The sequence below is a fragment of the Haemorhous mexicanus genome, chromosome 6 (assembly GCF_027477595.1).
Source record: "Haemorhous mexicanus isolate bHaeMex1 chromosome 6, bHaeMex1.pri, whole genome shotgun sequence".
NCBI lineage: Eukaryota > Metazoa > Chordata > Aves > Passeriformes > Fringillidae > Haemorhous > Haemorhous mexicanus.
Genome location: NC_082346.1, coordinates 63,798,885 through 63,819,258, shown reverse-complemented (window position 1 = coordinate 63,819,258; position 20,374 = coordinate 63,798,885). Strand labels below are relative to the sequence as shown.

The window sequence follows — 20,374 nt, the reverse complement described above, 5'->3', positions numbered from 1 at the left end:
AGGTTATCTGGTGCAATTAGTATGAACAGACAGCAATCCATCATGGGAATGCTGTCACAGGACACTTGTGACTCCCTCAATTGCAAAAAAACCCCTGTGTGTCCTGCAGCAGTGCCAAGGGGGAGCTCAGAAATAAACCCAAGGATGAATTTCCTGAGAGGAAGGACCTTTGCTTTTCCAAAAACCCAGCTGCTAAAATTGCACTTTCTGTCCTGAGCAGTTCAGATCAGGACAAGGGCAGCTTCTGTTTCATGTCATATGTGTCCTAAAATCCAGACTGCTTCAGAATGGGAAATATATGGGGGAATTGGGAGCTTAGGTGGAAAAAAGGGTTTAAACTGTCAGAGGGCAGGGTTAGACTGTATAGTGGGGAGAAATTCTTGGCTGTGAGGGTGGGGAGGCCCTGGCACAGGGTGCCCAGAGAAGCCTCTGGATCCCTAGAAGTGTCCAAGGCCAGGCTGCACAGGGCTTGGAGCAGCCTGGGATAGTGGAAGATATCCCTGCCATGGCAGGGGTGGGATGGGATGAGCTTTAAGGTCCCTTCCAACCCAACTCACGAACAGATTCACAAAATCCCAGAATGGTTTGGGTTGGAAGGGACTTTAAAAATCATCTCATTCCACCCCTGCCATGGCCAGGGACACCTTCCACTACCCCAGGCTGCTCCAAGCCCTGTCCAAGCTGGCCTTGATATTCAACATTTATTACTTTATGGCAAACCCACAAGAGCAAACCCTGTCATGTGCAGTTATGGCATTCCCAGCCCCCCATCCCACTCTTGTCTCCCTGGATCCACAGGGTGGGCACCACTCACCTGTGGGTTCGAGGAATCCCGAGCTGCTGTGTGGCAGAGGTGGGGTCCCAACAGTCGTGGCCTTCTTCTCATCCCCCTCAGATCCATCTTTTCCTGTCTCCATGGTCTGGGGGGTGGCACTGGACCTGCCAAACCTGGAGAAGAGCATCCCACCGAGGCCCTTCCCGATGCTCGCAGCTCCTGCATCCAGCACAGAGGGGAAAAAACCACCCAGGATGCATCAATCAAACTGCAAATTAATTAAAGCCCCTGCAAATTAAAGCCCCTGCAAATTAAAGCCCGTGCAGCACTCCTTAATTAGAGCTGAGGGATGGGAAACACTCCTGGTGATTTCCTAGGGTGGGAACATCTGGCTGGAGTGGGCTCTGTTTATGCCCAAACTCATCTCATTACAGCAAAAGCTGTAATTTGGAAGCTGTGTTTAGGGGGGGAAAAAAAGCTGCATGAAACACATCTGCAGAGAGAAATCTGGTACTTTGAAGGATGTGCTGTGATTCCTCTTTCATAAATTCTAAGACTAAGACAAAAATGCTTTCTAACAACATTGGTGCCTTCTGCACCTAAAAATCCCGACAGAACATTTAAGACATTTCTCTTATTATTATTATTATATTCTTATTATTTCTCTTATAATTCTCTCAGGTCCACTGCCCTAACAGACCCTTAAAAATGTTACATCATCCTTTAAAAGGACTATTTGGGTTGCTGAGGAAGAGGGATATAAAAGTTAAGAGCAGTTTTGTCCTGTTTTATCCCGACTCTGCTGCCACCTCATGGACAAGACATTAAAGTTTCCATAGTAACTCCCCAAAAAAGGCACTCTGCTCTGAAATACCACATATTTCTACTTGAGGAAAAACTGCTTTTATATTCTTATTTGATTGGGAGGACTCCTGGCACTAGGCTTCTCCCAAATCCCACACAGAGAGCTGAAGAAAAGCCTTGAGTCAACAAAAACTGCAAGTGCATGATCAAGCAAAAGCTCCAGTGAAGGGAATTTAAGCTCACTTAAATCAGGGCTTATTTTGACTCAGAAAACCATAGAGGAGCAGACTTTATATTAACCAGCCTGAATTTCCTATAGTAGAATCATGAGTTAAAGGTAACTGTGATAGGTTACATGGTGTGATTTTTCTGCTACTGGCCAATACCAGAAAATGGAATCAGAAGACAAGCTTTAATTTAATTTTTTCCCCATAAAGCAGAGTGGAAATTGTTAAATCACTGTGATGTTACTTCAATAAGGCTGACAAAAATAAGGCAGCAATAGCATGAACTAAATCATCTGCCTCAGGCTCTGACTCCAATGCACATCAACTGGTTTTTATTTCAAAGTACATGTCAGCTGGGATTAAACCAAGCCAGACACCTACAGAACTCACTGAACCCATCCTCTGCCAGCAGGGATTCTGGGGGTTGGAGTAGAAGATCTCCAGAGGTCACTTCCAACCTCAGCCACTTTCTGATTTTGTGCAAGGGATAGGGATAGAATCATAGAATGGTTTGGGTTGGAAGGGACCTTAAAGTTCATCCAGTTTCAATTCCCTGCCATGGCAGGGACACCTTCCACCATCCCAGGCTGCTCCAAGCCCTGTCCAACCTGGCCTTGGACACTTCCAGGGATCCAGGGGCAGCCACAGCTTCTCTGGAAAAACTCAGGGCCTTCCCATCCTCCCAGAGAATTCCTTCCCAATCTCCCATCCATCCCTGCCCTCTGGCAGTAGAAGCCATTCCCTGTGTCCTGTCCCTTCATCCTTTATCCTAAGTCCCTCTCCAGCTCTCCTGGAGCCCCTTGAGGCACTGGCAGGAGCTCCAAGGTTTCCCTGGATCCTTCTCTTCTCCAGGTGAACACCCCCAGCTCCCATCCCATCTCCAGAGCTGAGTTTCCTTACAACTGCACCCCAACCCCTGGGAGCACAGAAGCTCCCCATGGATCTCCCATCCCAACCCAGGGACAGAGGGGACATGACCTGCTGGAACCCTGGATGCTGAGAATTCCAGACTTTCTGTGCTGCCAGGCCCTGACCCTCAAGAGAACACTGCACTGACCTGAGGCTGTGGAGAAGCTTCCAAAATGGAATGACAGCACTGGGATTGTGGGTGTGGGGTTTGAATAGAAGTGTGTGATACCACAGGGTGGAAAAACTTAGAGTTTGGGGTTTTAGAATATAGCAATAGGTATAAAGCAAGATGGAGGTTTTAGGGTGGAGGTTGGTCCTTTAACTTCTTAATGGGTTTGGGTGGTTTTGTGTAATTCAACAAAAAAGTCCCCATTGCAGCCATAGTTGTTGGTTATTGGGTTAAAAGTGAAAATAATTCAGGTGTCACTTCTTAATTGGATAGTTTAGCCTTAAAAGACCTTGTATAAAAAGTTAGCCATTTTACAGCTTGTTAGCAGAATGCTGCAGAACTCACCACTTGTAACACAGATAAGAGATAATAAACATCCAAGCCTGAATATGAAATACCAACCCAAGTCCCTTCAATCCCGACCTCAACAGAGACAGAAAAAGAAGCTGAGAACCAGCAACTACCCAAAATGTTGACTCTCCCCTCCCACCCCAGGGACAGAGGGCACATGACCTGTTGGAGCCCTGGGTGCTGAGAATTTCAGACTTTTTGTGCTGCCAGGCCCTGACCCCCAAGAGAACACTGCACTGACCTGAGGCTGTGGAGAAGCTTCCAAAATGGATTGATAGCACTGGGATTATGGGTGTGGAGTTTGATTAGAAGTGTGTGATATCACAGGGTGGAAAATTTAGCATTTAAGGTTTTAGAATAGTAATATATATAAAGTAAGATGGAGGTTTTAGGGTGGGAGTTGGTCTTTCTTCTTCACCTTCTTCTCCATGGGTTTGGGTGGTATTTTGTAATTGGACAGAAAAGTTCGCAATGCAGACTGATTGAGCAATTAGTTATTGGGTTAACAGTGAAAATAATTCAGGTGTCATTTCTTAATTGGATAGTTTAGCCTTAAGAAACCTTATAGAGAAAGACAGTGAGCCAGTTTGCAGCTTGTCAGTAGAATGCTGCAGAACTCACCACTTGTAACACAGATAAGAAATAACAAACATCCAAGCCTGAACACAAATACCAACCCAAACCCCTTCCACCCTGACCTCAACAGAGGCAGAAAAAGAAGCTGAGAACCAGCAGCTACCCAAAATGCTGCCTCTCCCCTCCCAGCCCAGGGGCAGAGGGCACATTCATTACCCAGAATGCTGGCTTTGCCAATGTTGGTGATGGACTCCCCGTAGTGGCGCCGCACCATGACCGGGGACGTGGTGGGGCTGGGCGCCGCCGAGGCGCTCTCGCTCTCCGGGGCTGAGGTAGCTTCTTTGCTGGGGTTGAGAAAACTTGGCTTCATGTGCTCGTAGGGGAGGGGGTTGGCTGTGTTGTACCAGTGGATCTGCACAGGTGAGATGTTGCTGTAGTGTTTCAGGATTAAGGGTTCTAATCTGTAGGCCTGGAAAGGGAATTTGGAGTAAAGGTCAATCCTGGGAATCCAAACTGGGGAAAAAAAAAAAATCAGTTTTCCTTCCCATTCAGAGCTCCCTCCAACCTCAAATCCAGAATAACTCTCCTAAACAATGCCTAGGAGGTGGCACAGTGATGGGGTTACAGTGTAGTTCACTTTTAGTTTCACTATCACTGCCGTATTTTCTGAAAAATCCCTTCGCCAGGACTTCTCTCCTGGGAAGCTGAGAAGCCTCGGAGAGAAATTAAAACAATAATTATCTTGATTTGCTTCTCCTGTGTTTTGCTGCTTTGGAATGTGTTTGGACATTGTTTATCCAACAGGTGCACGTTTGATTAGTTTCATGGGAATTGTTTTGACTTAATGACCAATCACAGCCAGCTGTGTCGGGACTCTGGAAGGAGTCTCGAGTTTCCATTATCATTCTTTGTAGCCTTCTGTCTGTATCCTTTCTCTATTCTTCAGTACAGTTTAGCATAGCATTCTTTAACATAATATAGGATAATAAAATAATAAATTAGCCTTCTAAGAACATGGAGTCAGATTCATCAATTTCCTTCCTTCGACAGGGACCCCAGAAACTACCTCAGTTTCACAGCCTGGAAGCTTAATCAGCTGCACAGTTGCTTGTGAGCTCACTTTTGCATATCTCTGCAACACCTGCACTACAACACTTGTACTACATGTTGTTACTAACAGATGGTTTCACTGAGAGAACAAACTTCATGAAAAGTTAAGCTGATTCTAACACAATAAACAGGAACTGGCTACGTAAACATTTTGTTTGATGGCTCTTTGTCGACCCCTGTGCAAACCATGAGTTATGTTTATTTAAAAAATATTTTCCCATTGATTATTTATTTATCTTTGACCACTTAGATGTAGAAAAGCATCTTGCATTTCTTTATTTTACAACCAAGTGAAGTTACTATTTGCAGAGTGGAGCCAATTGTCCCTGATAATCCAGGAAAATTCTGGAGTAGCTGGAGCTGAACGTGACCATGTTTCGACTGAAGTCTAAATATATTTAAATTCAGCTACTTTAAATAGGAAAGTATCCCCAAATTGCTGTTGTAGATGAAGTTCCAAATCCAATTTGCATCAGAGAAGTTACCAAGGGGATGAAGATCAAAGGTCCAGTAACTGATTTGGTAACAGCCAACACTGGCTGCTGTGGAATAAGGAAAAGGCAAAGCTACACCAATAATCCTCTCCCAAATACTATCAACAAACTTTTACTTGTGAGATCCTTTGGGAAAAAAAGAAATCAGTCTCTGCTTTTCTATATTATCTTGTAAACTGCTTGTGAAGCCTTTTTTAACAGCAAAAATATCTTTGGACAGATGATATTTTAATGGAAGCCAGGAAGTTAAACACAAAATCCTTGTCTGAAAAAGAATTATTTCTCTGGGAAAAAAAATCAGAATAATCCCAAATCTTATGCTTATTACCATGAAAAGAGAAGCAAAATATATGTTATTTACAGCAATTATTTAAAGGAAATGTAATTCTGCAGTTCCAATCCTCTGTATAACAACCATGAACAAATAATCCTCTGCTGGAACATACTTGTGTTGATTCACACGCACTCTGAAGATCCCACGTTATCCCAGAGCTTAAACCTGGCAGGGCAGAGGTTTGAGAGGTCAATGAAGGACTCACCACTGGATCAGTTGGGTGGAAGATGTTCAACAAGCGGTTGCAGATGGATCTGGGCAGGATGTGGTCCTGGCTGCCACTGGTGCCAGGACGGATCCCACGCAGGGCCAGGAACACGGCCAGGGGGGATCCCATACAGAAGAAATTCTCAACCTGGGGAGAGATTTCATCCATGTTATAAGGATGGAAAGGATGTTTCCTAACACTGGATTTGGTTTCTGTCTCCATTTCTTGGTTTCAATGGAGGGACTCAAAGTCTTGGTTGGTCCAAACAAGGAAGAACACCCTAACATCAATAAATGAGGGTTAAACTGCCCCTGGCTGCATGTTGGGGTGCTAAAAGCAAAAATCAAGTTGGATATTTGAAATCAGAGAGGTCCACCAGCACTGGAAAGGACAGAGCAAGAAGAGTTTGGGAGACACTAAAGGAAAACTGGGTGCCAAGGTTTAATTGAGGTGTTGGGGCTGGGTTGGACTCGATGATCTTGAAGGGCTCTTCCAGCCCAGTGATTCTGTGAATTCTCTGAAATGAGTCTGATTTCTCCTGGAGCTTCCCAAACCTGCCAGACCTCCTCATTCTTATCCTAACCAAGTTCTCCATGATTTTCTTGTTACACACAGCTGTGCTAAGTGAACAGAACAGTGCTTGTCCCCAGTGCCACCATGTCCCAGGAGCAGGCACAGCCCACTGGGACACTCTGATGTCACCCAAAGTTGCTGTGACCTCGCTCTCAAGTCCTGCCTCCAACACCAACTGAGTAAATCTGAGCTGCCACATCTGAGAAGTCACTGAACCTGCATTTTGGGGTCATTACAACCAACCTGAGGTCAACATTCAACTCTGACCCCTCACTACCAACCCTCAGACATCGCCTCCTAAAACCATCAAATGGAAAACTCAGTGGTAAAAGACATTTCCATAAGTCAAAATAACCTTTCAACCTTTATTTTCTTACTTGAAAAGTTAATTTTACCATTGTCAGATGCTCAGGCAGCAAGAGAAATTGCTGAATTCTTGCTAAATGCACGTGGAGGATCCTTGGAATGCCACGTGCCTTCCCTGTATGCCAGCACATGGAATGAGGGCATAGGAATAATGCTCCCTTTCATCTCTTGGATTCCAGTGCTGCACAGAACATTCCTCCTCCTCAGTCTTGGCACTGGTACCACCCCTCTTCCTCCCAAAAGAAGTCCCAACTTGATGGAAAACAAAAAGCTAGACCTTCAGCATGGTTATTCCATGTCTCATGCAGCACAGCACTGCTCTGTCATTAAAACTGGCACTTGGTGCAAAGCTCCTTTCCTTTCCTCAGCCCAAGTTTTACACACATCTTGTGTTTTGGCAGCATGGACAAAAAGCTTTTCCACCTTCAAACACAACAGAAAGAGACATTCCCAGTGCAATCCTTTAAATTGAATAAGTAACCTTTAACCCTGTCCACCTGATATTCCTGTGTCAAGCATCTGAAGGGCACAGTTATGGTTTTTCTGCTTTAGGGAAGAATCAGACAGTGCCTGCCAGCTTGCACTCAGCAGAGGACACTCCAAAGAGACTGGGAAAACCCTCAGAAGGTAACTGGTTTCAGTGGTTACAAGGTGTGTGGCTTTTGTCCCACTGTTGTCCCATCACTTCTATTGATAAACAGTGCTGGAGTCCCCATCCCTGTGGGGATTTAATGTGGATGTGGCACTTGGGGACATGGTTTAGTAGTGGACAGGCCTTTTCCAACCTTAATTCTATGATTCTTAACCCCAAAATCCTTTAAACTGCAGCCCTTAGACTGTCAGTGCTGTTGCAAGGTAGCTGAAGATCAGGCTGCTGTATTATAAAACTTACTGGGAATAGAAGATCAAAATCTTTCTAGAAAATATTTATTAATTTTGGTTGTTTCTCCTGCAATCAGGAGTGAGGCATTTTCCTGTAAATGTTAAGAACACAGGAGATGTGTTTATGAAATGACCTTTGAGAGAACTCCTCTCCTGGTTCTGATTCACAAACAGAAGACTTAATGAATTTATTTGTATTTTAAGCAGGAGCTGAGCCAAGCAGTCATCCATTCAAGTTAGCACTGCAGTATTTTCATAATTGAGTGCAGGAAAAAAAGCTGAATGAGTCAACAGAGCCCTTTTGTGCTGGGCACAAAGCACAGGAGGTACAGGCTGGACCTTCCTCCAGAGGAGTTTCTGCAGCCCTGGCTGAGTGAGAAGTGCTGAGGAACCCTGAAGTCTTTTGGGCCAGGACATTGCAAGGCCAGATTTAAATGGATTTCCATGGCAGCCCTAAGGAGCAACTGAGGTACATCCTGCTCTCCTCTCACCCACCATGACTGAAATTCATCCTACAATAAAGAATTCCCAATTTTCACACACCAGAGGCATGAAGGGGGTGGTGTCACACCACTCCCCATGGTCCCATGTTCTTCAGCCCTTCACCCTTTAACTCCAACTCCTCCTCCAAGGCTGGTGGGGAGAAGGCTGTGATTCTAAATCTTAAATTTACAAGGGGGTGTTGGCTCTGCTTTTAACTCCCACTGCTCCTGTTGGTCCAGCAGGTAATTCCATTATCACGCCTGAGGAGAAGCAGAGATAAGGACTAAGATCCCTCCCCATCAAGTTCCCACTCTGGTGGCTTGTCCAATATTTTATTAGAGTACAGCACACCCCATCTCTTCATGTTTTGTGGGGTTTTTCCTCCCTGTGGTGTCAACAATTTCATTTTCTCTAATATTAAGCACGAACCAAGCAAACTGCTGTATTGCCTCTTGCATTTGTCTTGCCAAAAGCAACTTTGTGCTTGCTCAACATCAAACACAACTCTCCTTCATGTGGCACCAGTGACTCTGTCCCATCCTGGGAACCCTAATTTTTTTTCAGTCCATGAAGAGCCAAGGGATGGGTGGTTGGCTTCTGAACAAGGCTGTTCTCTTTCAACAAACCAGTCACCCTCAGTGAGCTGGACTGGTCTGCTGATGAGCAATCCCATTCCAGCCACTCTGCTGAAATCCTCCCTTGCCATCATTTCCATGGAAAGCTTCTCCCTCTGGAGCTCTGCCTCAAGCCATGGGAGTCACCAGTGTGAGGCCCCACAGAAAATAACACCTCCCTGTCAGGAAGGGCAAGAAAAAGGATGAAGTGCAGTGGAAATGCTGCTGGAAGATTACAGATCTATCTCATCAATTTAGGTAGATAAAGTCCTCTTTATCTAAAGTTTCTTCCCCCTTTCTTTCCCCCTCTCCATCTAAAAAGCAAAAACCTGTCCAAAAACCCTTCAGTTTAAAATCAAGTGAGTGAAGAATAATCCTTCCCAGAGCTGGGGGAGGACCAGCCTGACTGCAGCTTCCTTGATGGCAGAGATAACAGCCTGACACATGCTTTCAAGCACTGATGAAAAGGAGAAGACTGTGACAACATGAATTATGGCTGGTTTCCTCTTTTTTATGGCTTAACATTGACCTTGGCATCCAGGAGCCCTTCTGAACTCATAAGGAAAGAAAAATGGCAAGTTAAGAAACAATAATCCATGTAATTCTCATCTATCATGTCACATTTTTATGGTTTAATACTTCAAGACAGAGTTGAGCAAGTAGAAAGTGTTGCACATCCCACCCAGGAGCTGGAAACTGCCTTTTCCCAAAGATAAGGAATTCTTGCAATTTGTACAGCTGATTAGCAAGCAGTCTGCTCCATGAGATTGAAAGTGTGCTAACTGCCAGAGCAGAATAATTTGGAAGGAAAATCCACTCCTGGAGGAAATTCAATCAGATTTGCTCAGAGATGTGACATGTTAGAAGGAGTCCCCAAGGAAGATGGATTATTCAATGGAGTAGAAGTGAAACTCTTTAAAATATGTGATTGATGTAATCTGCCAAATGGTTTTTACCTTCCCACAGAACTGTGTGTGTATAATAACTAGGTTTATTTAGTAAAGGTACTTATAATCAATATATTTACATTTATATTTACATATAATTTCATATAAACATATATAACAGAATCCCAGAATGGTTTGGGTTGGAAGGGACCTTTTAAAGCTCAGCTCATTCCAACCCCCTGCCATGGGCAGGGACACCTCCCACTACTAGACCAGGTTGCTCAACATTTATTACAAAGACAGAATTGCAATAAATAACAATAATCTGTGAATACAACTACATTTTTACATATATGTACACACACTTCATCCAACATCCAAATTGTTCTGCCAAAATCACATCTAGGGACATGAGAAAAAAATCAAAGTAAGCAGAATTACTCACACTGCAGGTGTATTTTTACAGCAAGCAGAAAAAGTCAGTAGAAACCTCTTAAATATACATACCTTAAATTTTAAGACAGGTGGTTTTGATATGGTGCATGCCTTTAACTCATGTAACCTCTCTTCTATCTCTCTCAACCTAGAAAATAGAGATCTTTCTGAGATCCAATAAAAAATGCAGCTTTAACCTCTCTGATCCAACAGGCATTCCTGTGGGGTCCAACAGTTTTGTCTGCTGGGAAGAGAGAGGGATGGGGTCAGTATTTCCTGGAGCAGCTCAGCTGATTAAGAATCAATGTCTGTCAAATCCTGATTCTCTGGCCACAGAAGGAATCAATCAACACATGACAATTCCCCTGTTCACCACCCCAAGCATCTGCCCACCCTCTTTCCTCAGGATTAGCTGACTCACCTCCTGTTTCCTTGGTGATTCTGCAGCCAAATCACCTGCTTTATTTTGTTTTAAACCCCCCCAAACAACAACAAAGCCACAGGAAATGGTCTGGGCATTATGGAGTTCTGTATGGAGGTGGAATTTCTGGATGGTGTCCCACCCTTTCAACTCCCATGAAAAAAAGGTTGTTCACCTGCTTTTCTAGTTGGCCTGAATTAAAAAAGCAGCTACAACGTAAAGCACACACATGGATGGGTAAAACTGTTCCCAGTCCCAGTGAATTCCAGAGGTTACAGGATGTCAGCAGTCTATTTTCCATCATTTCACACTGAAGGGACAGCCACTCACTCTGTGCAGAAGTGCCAGTGTCAAATGACACTTGGGATTCTGTGGAAGCCCTTCAGGGGATGCCTAAGGAGCTGGAGTGTGAAAATGGCCATTTCTCCCTGATTATATGTTTGTGACATGCCTGAAGGGTCATCCTATCACTGCAACACTTCATTAGGTTTCTAAACTTCCCTTTTCTCAGAAATCCTGTGCTGAGTCCAGCCCTGCAGCTGACAGAGACATCCTGCACCCATCCCTAGTGAGGCACATCCTGACTGCCACCACAGCAGGGATGCTGCTAAATTAATGCTTCCCAAGTACCACCAACACTCAGACTGGTTTCAAGCAGGAACCAAAAACCTGTGATTCATCATTTGTCATCTCCCACTGGAACGACTGAGGATGCTAATTTTAGATTCTCCAATGGGTATCTCACAACACCACAGTACCCCAAGCCCTGGAAGTGTCCAAGGCCAGGTTGGATGAGACTTGGGAGCAACCTGGGATGGTGGAAGGTGTCCCTGCTCATGGCAGGGGGTTGGAGCTGGATGATCTTGAAGGTCCCTTCCAACCCAAACCGCTCCATGAGCCTGTGCAGATTCAGAGCTCCCAGTGCTGTGTTTTTAGCATTTATCACCCAGCCCCAGCAGAAGAACACCAAAGATAGCAGCCCTGGAGGGCTCTGGAAACACCCAGAGGGTGCTCCCCAGGGCTGTGGTTATCTCCCCTGATCCCTGGGAGTGGGGGCATTACCGTTGTTTGGTTATGTAAAGTTCCTCCAGCAAACGCCGCTCCTCGTAGCTCATCCAACTCTCCTCCAGCTCCTCCTCCTCCTTCTGCAGCAGCTGCTCATAGAGCCTGACTGGATTCCAGCCAGTCATGATGTCGTAGGTGATGACACAGCCCAGGGAGTGGGACACGATGGAGACCTTCCCTCCCTTCTCCTCGAACTCGGGGTTCCGCGAGCAGAAGAGGGAGTAGAGCCGGTTCAGCTCCTGCTGCAGCCCCTTCACCAGCTGTGCAAGAGGGTGAGGACAGAGGGTTCAGTATCCACATCTTGTTGCTCCAGCTGATGTTCAGGAATGTTCCCATCCCACACTGACCCACTCCTGTTAAATCAGGCTGGGATGATGAGCTCAATCCCAAGGCCAGCAGCAACTGCCTGGCTGATGGTCACTGGCTCCAGAGGCTCAACCTTCCCCCCCAGAGCCACCAGCAGCCACCACAGAGGACACGTGGTGACCCTAAAACTGCTACAGTGCACTGCCCAAGGTATCAAATTGAAATAAACACTTCAATAAATGAAACACTTCAACACTTCAAACACTTCAAGCTGTGCTTGAAGTACTGAACAGAACACTGAGGTGAGCACACCTGGTTTTCACTGGCACACCAGTGATTGTTGGCACAGTGGTACTTCCCTTCTTGCTGGATTCTATTCCATTTTCAACAGCACTGAGCAGAAGAGCATTCCTCTTATAGCAAGAGGTTCAGCCCTTTTTTTAATTTAAGGAGGATGGAAGGAGCCTGAGCCACACTTAACCTGGAATCAACTTGATGCCTTGTGCAGGCTGCCCCAGAGCAGAGGTTGGATGGAGTCCCAGAACAAAGCAGGGATTTATTCCAAGGATCTCCTCCATGGATCCACCTGGGGCAGCACCAGAGCCCAGCCAGGGCTGCACCCAAGATGACCCAAAATGGCCCCAAAATGCACGGCCGGGCACGGGGTCTCTCCCTGGGATCAGCTCTGCTCCATTTGCACCTTGCAGTTCATTGTCCCAGCCCAGCTTTAGCCCAGGCACTCCCACCCTGCTTGTTTTTCTCTCTCCAGCCCACGGGGTTTGTGCTCCTGGGCTGAGATTTGGATCATTTGTCCTTGGTGCCCAGCTGGAGCAGGAATTGTTTTGTCTCCCTGCTCTGTGCACAGAGCTCATCATCCCATAATATGAAGCCCAGCCCCACACACTAAAGCAGCACAGAATCTGAAAAATAGAAAAACTAAACCTGAGGCATCAAACTCACATCTCTGCCACAACCTTGGCATCAGCCTACTAAACAGCTCATCCCCCCTTCTCCCTTCATCCCTGTGAGGAACAGGGGACTGGGAAGAGAGAAATCCACTCAAATGGATGTGCTCAGACACTGCAGTGAGAGCCTGGATGGGCTCTGGGAAAATATCCTCAAATTGCTTTTGGGTCTCAGTAAAACAGGCCTGAACTCATCAAGGCTTTCATTCTCCTCCCCAGAGCCTGGCTGAAAGGAGAGGCAGCTCCCTCCTCTCCTTCCCTTCCTACACCTGCACCTGCTGGAAATGATTCCCAAGGAATCAGAATGAAAGGATGCTGCTGAAAATTGAAAAGCCTCATCTCAGGTAAGAGGAAAAAAAGGCAAAAAAGAGACAAACAGAGGCAAAATTTGAACATTTGGTATAAACAATGCTTAAAAAAACAGTTTTCTGGTTCTAAGTTATCAGGAGGGATTTTTGAGGGAAAGCAGAAGTGCAATACAGTTCTTAAACATCACAGACTAATCCTGTAGTACTACAACAATAAATAAATAAATAAAACCCCAAACAAGCAAACAAATAAATAAATGTTGATCCTATGTTCATGGAGTCTTTGAGAAGCTTATCTGCTCCAGATCCTACACTGTAGGATAAAAAGGTACAGCTTCCCAAGAAGTATTTTAGAGAGAGACACTGGAAACCATGAGATTTGGGAACTGGCCAACAAAAAACAACAACAAGAACAAAACCCAAAAAACCCCCAAAAACACCCAAACAAAAAAACCCAACAAAACCACCCAAACAAACAAAGAAAAACACCCAAAAAAACCCATAAAAACAAAAAACCAAAAAACACCCAAAAAACCAAAGAAACCCAACAACAAAAACAAACAAAAAAACCCCAAAAAACCCAACACCTCCAAACAAAACAAAAACAAACAAAAAAACCCCAGCTTTGCCTGTGAAACTCAGCATGGAAACTGAGCAATGCTTCCAGGCTGTGGCAGGGAGGAGGACAAACAAGAGAGTGCAAATCATTCCCTTGTTAGCAAGAGGAAATTAAAGCCATGGAACATATAATTTCAGCATGATTTTTCAAGAGCCTGAGTCATTACTGAATATAAATATGAATGGCACCAGAAGTGCCAGTGTTTGATACACATTTCACTGAGTGAGAATCCACACAACAAGCCCTGTGCCTGGAGCACTGGGAGGTGATTACCAGAGCCCTGCAGCAGTTTGGAGAAAGGAGTAGCACAACACCCATTTTCAAGGATTTCTGACTGTGATGCTGCCTCTCCTTCCATTTGGGTGTACACAGAGTCTGGGCACAAAATTCCACACGTGAACAGGCAGAGGTTTCAGGAGCTGGAGCTGAAAATGTCAATCAGGATGAGCTGTGGCTGGCTGGTATTCTCTCCATTTAAAAAGGTTTTGATTAAAACCCAGAACAAACAGCAAGAATCAGTTGAAATCAAAGTGTTTGGGGATTCCTGCCAGGAATAGGTAAATAATCTTCTGGCATAATGGCATTTCCATTATAAAGATCTGATCTTGCAATCATAAAACAGAGTATTTATTGGAAAACCCTGGTTGGAAACTGAGTCCAGCCCTGTTTTTAATCCTGCTCCTCCTTAAAAACTTCTGTTACTGGGAAGTTCAGCACAAACACGGACATAACTAAGAAAAGGATTTCCAAACAGGTGCACATTTACAATTTTGCAGACCAGAATCCAAGCACTGAATTCAACCAAATCATCTGATGGAGATCACTCCTAAACTCCAGATCCCCCAGGAAAGTGTGGAGTGGATCTGCCCTGGGAAAGGCTCCAGATTTCCAGGCACTGGGAATGGTCTGGTTTGCTGCTCTGCCAAAACCAGGAGCCCTCCACCTGCAGTGAGCACTTATGCAGGTTGGTGTCCTGCCAACAGTCCTGTGCCAGTCCTAAGATTAGAAACTGAACCTTTGTGTGCAGAGTAAGGGAAAAAAAAAGGAGAAAAATAAAAGGAACTGAAAAGAAAATGAATATTCATTTAAAGCTCCAGCTTAAAACCTGCTTGGTTAAGCAGTATATGAAGTTGAGGTAATATTTATTGGGGGATGATGGTTAAGGTCCCTTCCAATCCAAGCCAGTCTATGATTTAATCCTGATTTGCTTTCTTAGTCTTAAAAAGCATAAAATATTCCAACTTGTGAAAGGAAAGTTTGAACAGGGTTTTAGTCCAGTAACTGCAACATGAACTGCTTTCAAATCTTTGGTAGTTACAGCTTGATATGGCCTAAAAATCCATGCAAAAATACTTCTAAAACCACTAAGTGGCTTTCCATTGCCTAAAATCAGTGAATTTTTATCACTGGATTTAAACATGAAAAATATGACTGCCTATCAAATTTTCTCTCTGAAATGGCATCACTGTAATAAATTTTTTAAGAGCTGATCTTTTTATGCACAGTTTGTCTTTCAACTCCCTCTAAAGGGTCTTAATTAAAGGTTAAATAAAAAAAAAAAAAAAACACAACCAAAAAACAAAACAACTCCTCAGCCTCCCAAACCCAGGACATCCAAGTGGCTGCTCCATGTCTGCACCTCATGGTTGGGTTACAGATATTGGGTGCCTCATCCTGAGATTGCTGAAAGCTTCTCCTGCTCCCACTGCAGCTCCATCCAAGGAATTCCTGCTGAAATCAGCCCTTTCCCCACTGCTTTCCCTGCCAGCCCCAAACCTCAGCACCTGCTGCTCCATGGGATCTATTGTGCTTGGGAAGCACCTGCTGGTTCTGCAGGAATCACCCCAAAAAATCCCAGGAATGGTGGGAGCAGTGGAGTGCAGCATGACCAGACTCCTCTCTCCCTTTGCAGCTCCCCTCTTCCATCCTCCCTCCCAGTTCCCAGCTCATTTTAGGGACAGTGGGAGCTGTTTTTCCATCCCAGGTCTCCATGGAACTTTCCTTACAAAAAGCCTGGAGATTCCTTAGGTTCCCTAAACCAGGGGTTGTGGGTTTGGTCCCACTGGGGTCACCAGAAACTGATGCCTTGTGCAGGCTGCCCCAGAGCAGAGGCTGGATGGAGTCCCAGAATAAAGCAGGGATTGATTCCAAGGATCTCCTCCATGGATGCACCTTGGGCAGCACCAGAGCCCAGCCAGGGCTGCACCCAAGATGACCCAAAATGGCCCCAAAATGCACGGCCGGGCACGGGGTCTGTCCCTGGGATCAGCTCTGCTCCATTTGCACCTTGCAGTTCATTGTCCCAGCCCAGCTTTAGCCCAGGCACTCCCACCCTGCTTGTTTTTCTCTCTCCAGCCCACGGGGTTTGTGCTCCTGGTCTGAGATTTGGCTCATTTGTCCTTGGTGCCCAGCTGGAGCAGGAATTGTTTTGTCTCCCTGCTCTGTGCACAGAGCTCACCATCCCATAATATGAAGCCCAGACCCACACACTAAAGCAGCACAGAGTGTGAAAAATAGAAAAGCTAAACCTGAGGCATCAGGCCAACCCATTTCACCACCTCCTGAGGCTTCTCCCACAGACTAAACAAGCTCAAATACCTCCCAGAAGAATCAGTGAGGCAGCAGTGGACTGAGCTGGTGTTTTTCCCTGTCAGCTGCTCTGCTCCTCCAGAGGGAGCAGGGAGAAGCAGCACCTTTACCTGTCTGTTTCTGAGCAGATCAAACACTGTAACAAAGGGAACAATTCCCAGTTCTTCCAGAAAAGCTGTACCAAATCCCATCCTCCCAGCTGGCTCATTTAGCATCAGCCTGAGGACACTGAAATATTTCAAAGAAAGGGCCTGGAGTGAAAGGACAAGGGGGAAGGGTTTCCCACTGAGAGAGGGGAATATAGATGGGATACTGGGAGGAGATTGCTGGCTGGGAGGGTGGGGAGGCCCTGGCACAGGGTACCCAGAGCAGCTGTGGCTGCCCCTGGATCCCTGGGAGTGTCCAAGGCCAGGTTGGAGCAACCTGGGCTAGTGGAAGGTGTCCCTGCCCATGGTTTGGGGTTTGGAATGAGATGGGCTTTAAGATCCCTTCCAACCCAATCCATTCTGAGATTATCTCTCTGTCTGCTGAAGTTTTGCATATAAATCCTCCTTGCAGGAAACTCAAGCCTGCAGGATCAAGTTGCTCAGAAGGCAGCAGCTCACATTCAGATGAACTGAGGTTAGAAGCTCTCTGCCCTTCAGAAACCAAACTCAAGGCAGAGTAAGGAATGCACATCCATGGGGAGATGGCTTGAGGGCCATGCAATTCCAGGGGGAAGCCAAAAACCAGAGAGCTGACCAAGGAGCAGGAGGCTGGACTTGATGAGGCCAAAAATGCCCTCTGCTTTCCCAGTTCTGTGCCTGGCTGGCACATGGCTTCCAAGAAATCAAAAAATAACAGCCTATCCCATGCATTCAGGAATCCTGAATTGGCACAGGCCTGGGTTTTGTACAGATGGGGAGTCAGGTGACATGTCCCTGTCACCTCAGGCTGAAGAACACTGATAGAAAGGGCAGCAGAATCATGTCTTTTATCACCTCCTGAACTGCTGGATCATGATGGGAACAAGAAACTGTGGAAAGAGTGAGACATCCAGAGCTGCCTCCCTTTTGTGCAGAGCATTAACAGCATCCTGTGCTGGGCTGGAAAAATCCAAACTTCTAATTTCCACCACCAGCATCCCAAACAGCTGTTCAACCTCTAAATTCCAGCATCCCAAACAGCTGTTCAACCTCTAAATTCCAGCACCAGCATCCCAAACAGCTGTTCAACCTCTAAATTCCAGCACCAGCATCCCATACAGCTGTTCACCCTCCTCTGAGGAAAAGCAGCCTTGAAGACACAGCATAAATAAGCATGGATAGCATGTTCCTGGCAAAGCAGAAGGAAATCGGGATGAGTGTGTGTGGATAAACAGCCCCTGGACCCACACCAAGAAGATCCAGAACTCCATCCCCTGCTCCATTTTAGGGGCAGATTGTTGGGATTGAAGGGGCTTTTCAATGCACACCAAAATTACCAGTGTACAAAATGACATTTTCCTCTCAATATCCAAGAAATGATTTTTTTTCAAGAAAACAGGGAGCAGAAAACCCCTGCTGGCACCTGAGCACAGCAGTAACACAGAGCTTGAGTGCTGCTCTTTTCTCTGTGCTGTCCCCACAGGATCCTCACCCACTAAACAATCTTCCCACATCAACAGTTTGAAGAAAAATAAAAACAAGAGACAGGTACCTCTGGAAAGGGAGTGCAGCACACCTGACCTGTGCACCCTCTCCAGCCTGAAGAGCAGGACTGTTTCTGCAGGCTTTGTGGGGAAGGAAAGTGAAGGAGATCTGAGGAACAGTCAAGCAGCTCTTCCCAAATGTCAAGAGAACTTCAGGAGAAAGTGCAAACTGGTTGGAAATTCAGCCAGCAGGCACCTGGAGTGTGAGCCAGCTGGAGGGGGAAGAGGCTCCCTGAAAGCCAAGGGAGGAGCTGCAGCTCAAGAGGGGGATTGGGAAGGGCTGGGAAAGCAAAGATGAGGAGTTTTTGCTCCACGTGGCCCAGGAGAAGGTGCCAGCAGAGCTGGTGAGGCTGCTGACCCCCAAGGAGACAACAGTTGTCACATTCCCTGATGGAATCACTGGTGGATGCCAGAGGAGTGTCACAACAACAGATGAGAGGCCAGAATGAGCTGTGGCTGTGGGAACAGATGGGAAGGGCTCTGTCTCAGGGATGGCACAAAAAAGGATCTGTGGATCTGCCTGAGCCTCCCTCCCAGGACCCCTCTTGCTGCTGAAAAGCTGAGTCCAACCCATTTCTAACAAGTCACTGTGCTCAAGTTTAGGTTCAGGCACAGCCACTAACCAATGACTTTATAAAGCTGACAACACATTCAAGGGCAATCAAATTAATTAAACCAGCCATTAATTAAACCAGCCAAGCAGCTCCTTCACTATTAGGTTCAACAAGATATGCAAAACCAGTCCTGAAATAGTCTCAGCTTAAAATTCCCTGCTTCCCATCTTGTTTTCAAACACACCTGAACCAGCTGCCTTTTACTGCTGAAAGGGGTGCACAAGAGAATGGGATTTCCACTGCAAAACAACCCAAAGGGATGAAAGCTCTGGTCAAAGCTAACACTTGTCCCCAGTTTCAAGAGCCTAGTCATTAATTCTCCTTTTAAATATGTGTATAAGGGCAAACCATGAAGCCAGTCCAAGGTCAGGACTCTGAGCAAGCTGTTCTAGTTGGAATGAGATTATCCCTAATTTCCCTTCCAACATAAACTATTCCATGATTCTTAGGTGGACAGTGAAGTTTCTTCACTTTCATAGTGAAATATTTGCACTAAATCCTTAGAAATCTTGGGATGATGGGTGTAAATTACATTTATCCTGCACTAAAGGCATTTTCTGCCAAGCCATATATCAATAATTCACAGAATTACAATGAGCCTGCAAGTAAGTGCAGGGAAGATCAGTAAAAAAAAAAGCACTTAGCAGTATAATGAAAGTGACAACTCTGCATTTACTATGCAACAATTAGTCTTTCTAATCTCTGCTGCAAGCATGTATTATTAAAGAAATATGAAGCTACAGTGACACAGATCTGAAACCAAGTCCCCCACTGAGGACACCAAAACCCAAGATTATGTTACCACAGATGGACCAGCAAGGTCAGGGGCAGAATGGGAAATGGCTGTTCATTTAGAAACAGGCCTGTGTGCATCAGAATATCAATTTATTGCTTGTTCTTACATCTGGGGAATGTTTAAAGAGGGATTTGGTACAAATCACAGCAGAATTCTCATGCCACCAAACCAGCCCAGCTGAATCTGACTGGGATGTTCAGGAGGCTGTGCTGAATTATGAATGCCTGCCTGGTATCACATCACATGCCAGCAGTCAGAGGCACCTTTTGGATATTCTCCTGCCCCACTGGAGAAGAAACAATACCTGAAATCAGAGATTGGGTCACCCACCATGCTCTGGGGGGCTCAAATGGGCAATGCAGTGCCCTGGGACAGCTCTGTGCTCTCCTGGGACACCAAGTGACAGTGACACCTTCCCCTGGGAGGAGAGAAGGGCTGCCACTTGCAAACCCCTTTATGAACTGCTTAAAGTATGCTCAGGAGCCTTAAAGAAGAAATTGTGATACTTCTAAGTGGGGAAAATCCCTGAAAGGGGAAAGAAAATTCCCATCCAAGTGTCACCATCATATTTTCTGAGAAATCCTCTTTGCCCAGGATTTCTCACATGGGAAGCTGAGAAGCCTCAGAGAACAAGGAAAACAATATTATCTGATTTGCTTCTCCTGTGTTTTGCTGCTTTGGAATGTTGTTGGAGATTGTTTATCCAACATGTGAATTGTTTTTATTTAATGGCCAACCACAGCCAGCTGTGTTGGGACTCTGGTGAGAGTCACAGGTTTTTCATGAGTATCTTGTTAAGCCTTCTGTCTGTATCCTTTCTCTGTC

General features: G+C 45.6%; 1 protein-coding gene across 2 annotated transcripts in view; it reads right to left on the bottom strand.

The window, feature by feature from the left end:
- Positions 1 to 20,374, bottom strand: part of DDHD1 (DDHD domain containing 1) — a 63,408-nt gene that overhangs the window by 2,352 nt on the left and 40,682 nt on the right. For both annotated transcript variants that reach the window (XM_059850633.1, XM_059850634.1), the window contains 5 exons: positions 11,681 to 11,943; positions 10,270 to 10,345; positions 5,955 to 6,104; positions 4,028 to 4,280; positions 815 to 994 (listed from right to left, as the gene is read on the bottom strand). In XM_059850633.1, coding sequence (XP_059706616.1) covers positions 815 to 994; positions 4,028 to 4,280; positions 5,955 to 6,104; positions 10,270 to 10,345; positions 11,681 to 11,943 — 922 coding nt within the window. The remainder of the gene's footprint in view (positions 1 to 814; positions 995 to 4,027; positions 4,281 to 5,954; positions 6,105 to 10,269; positions 10,346 to 11,680; positions 11,944 to 20,374) is intronic.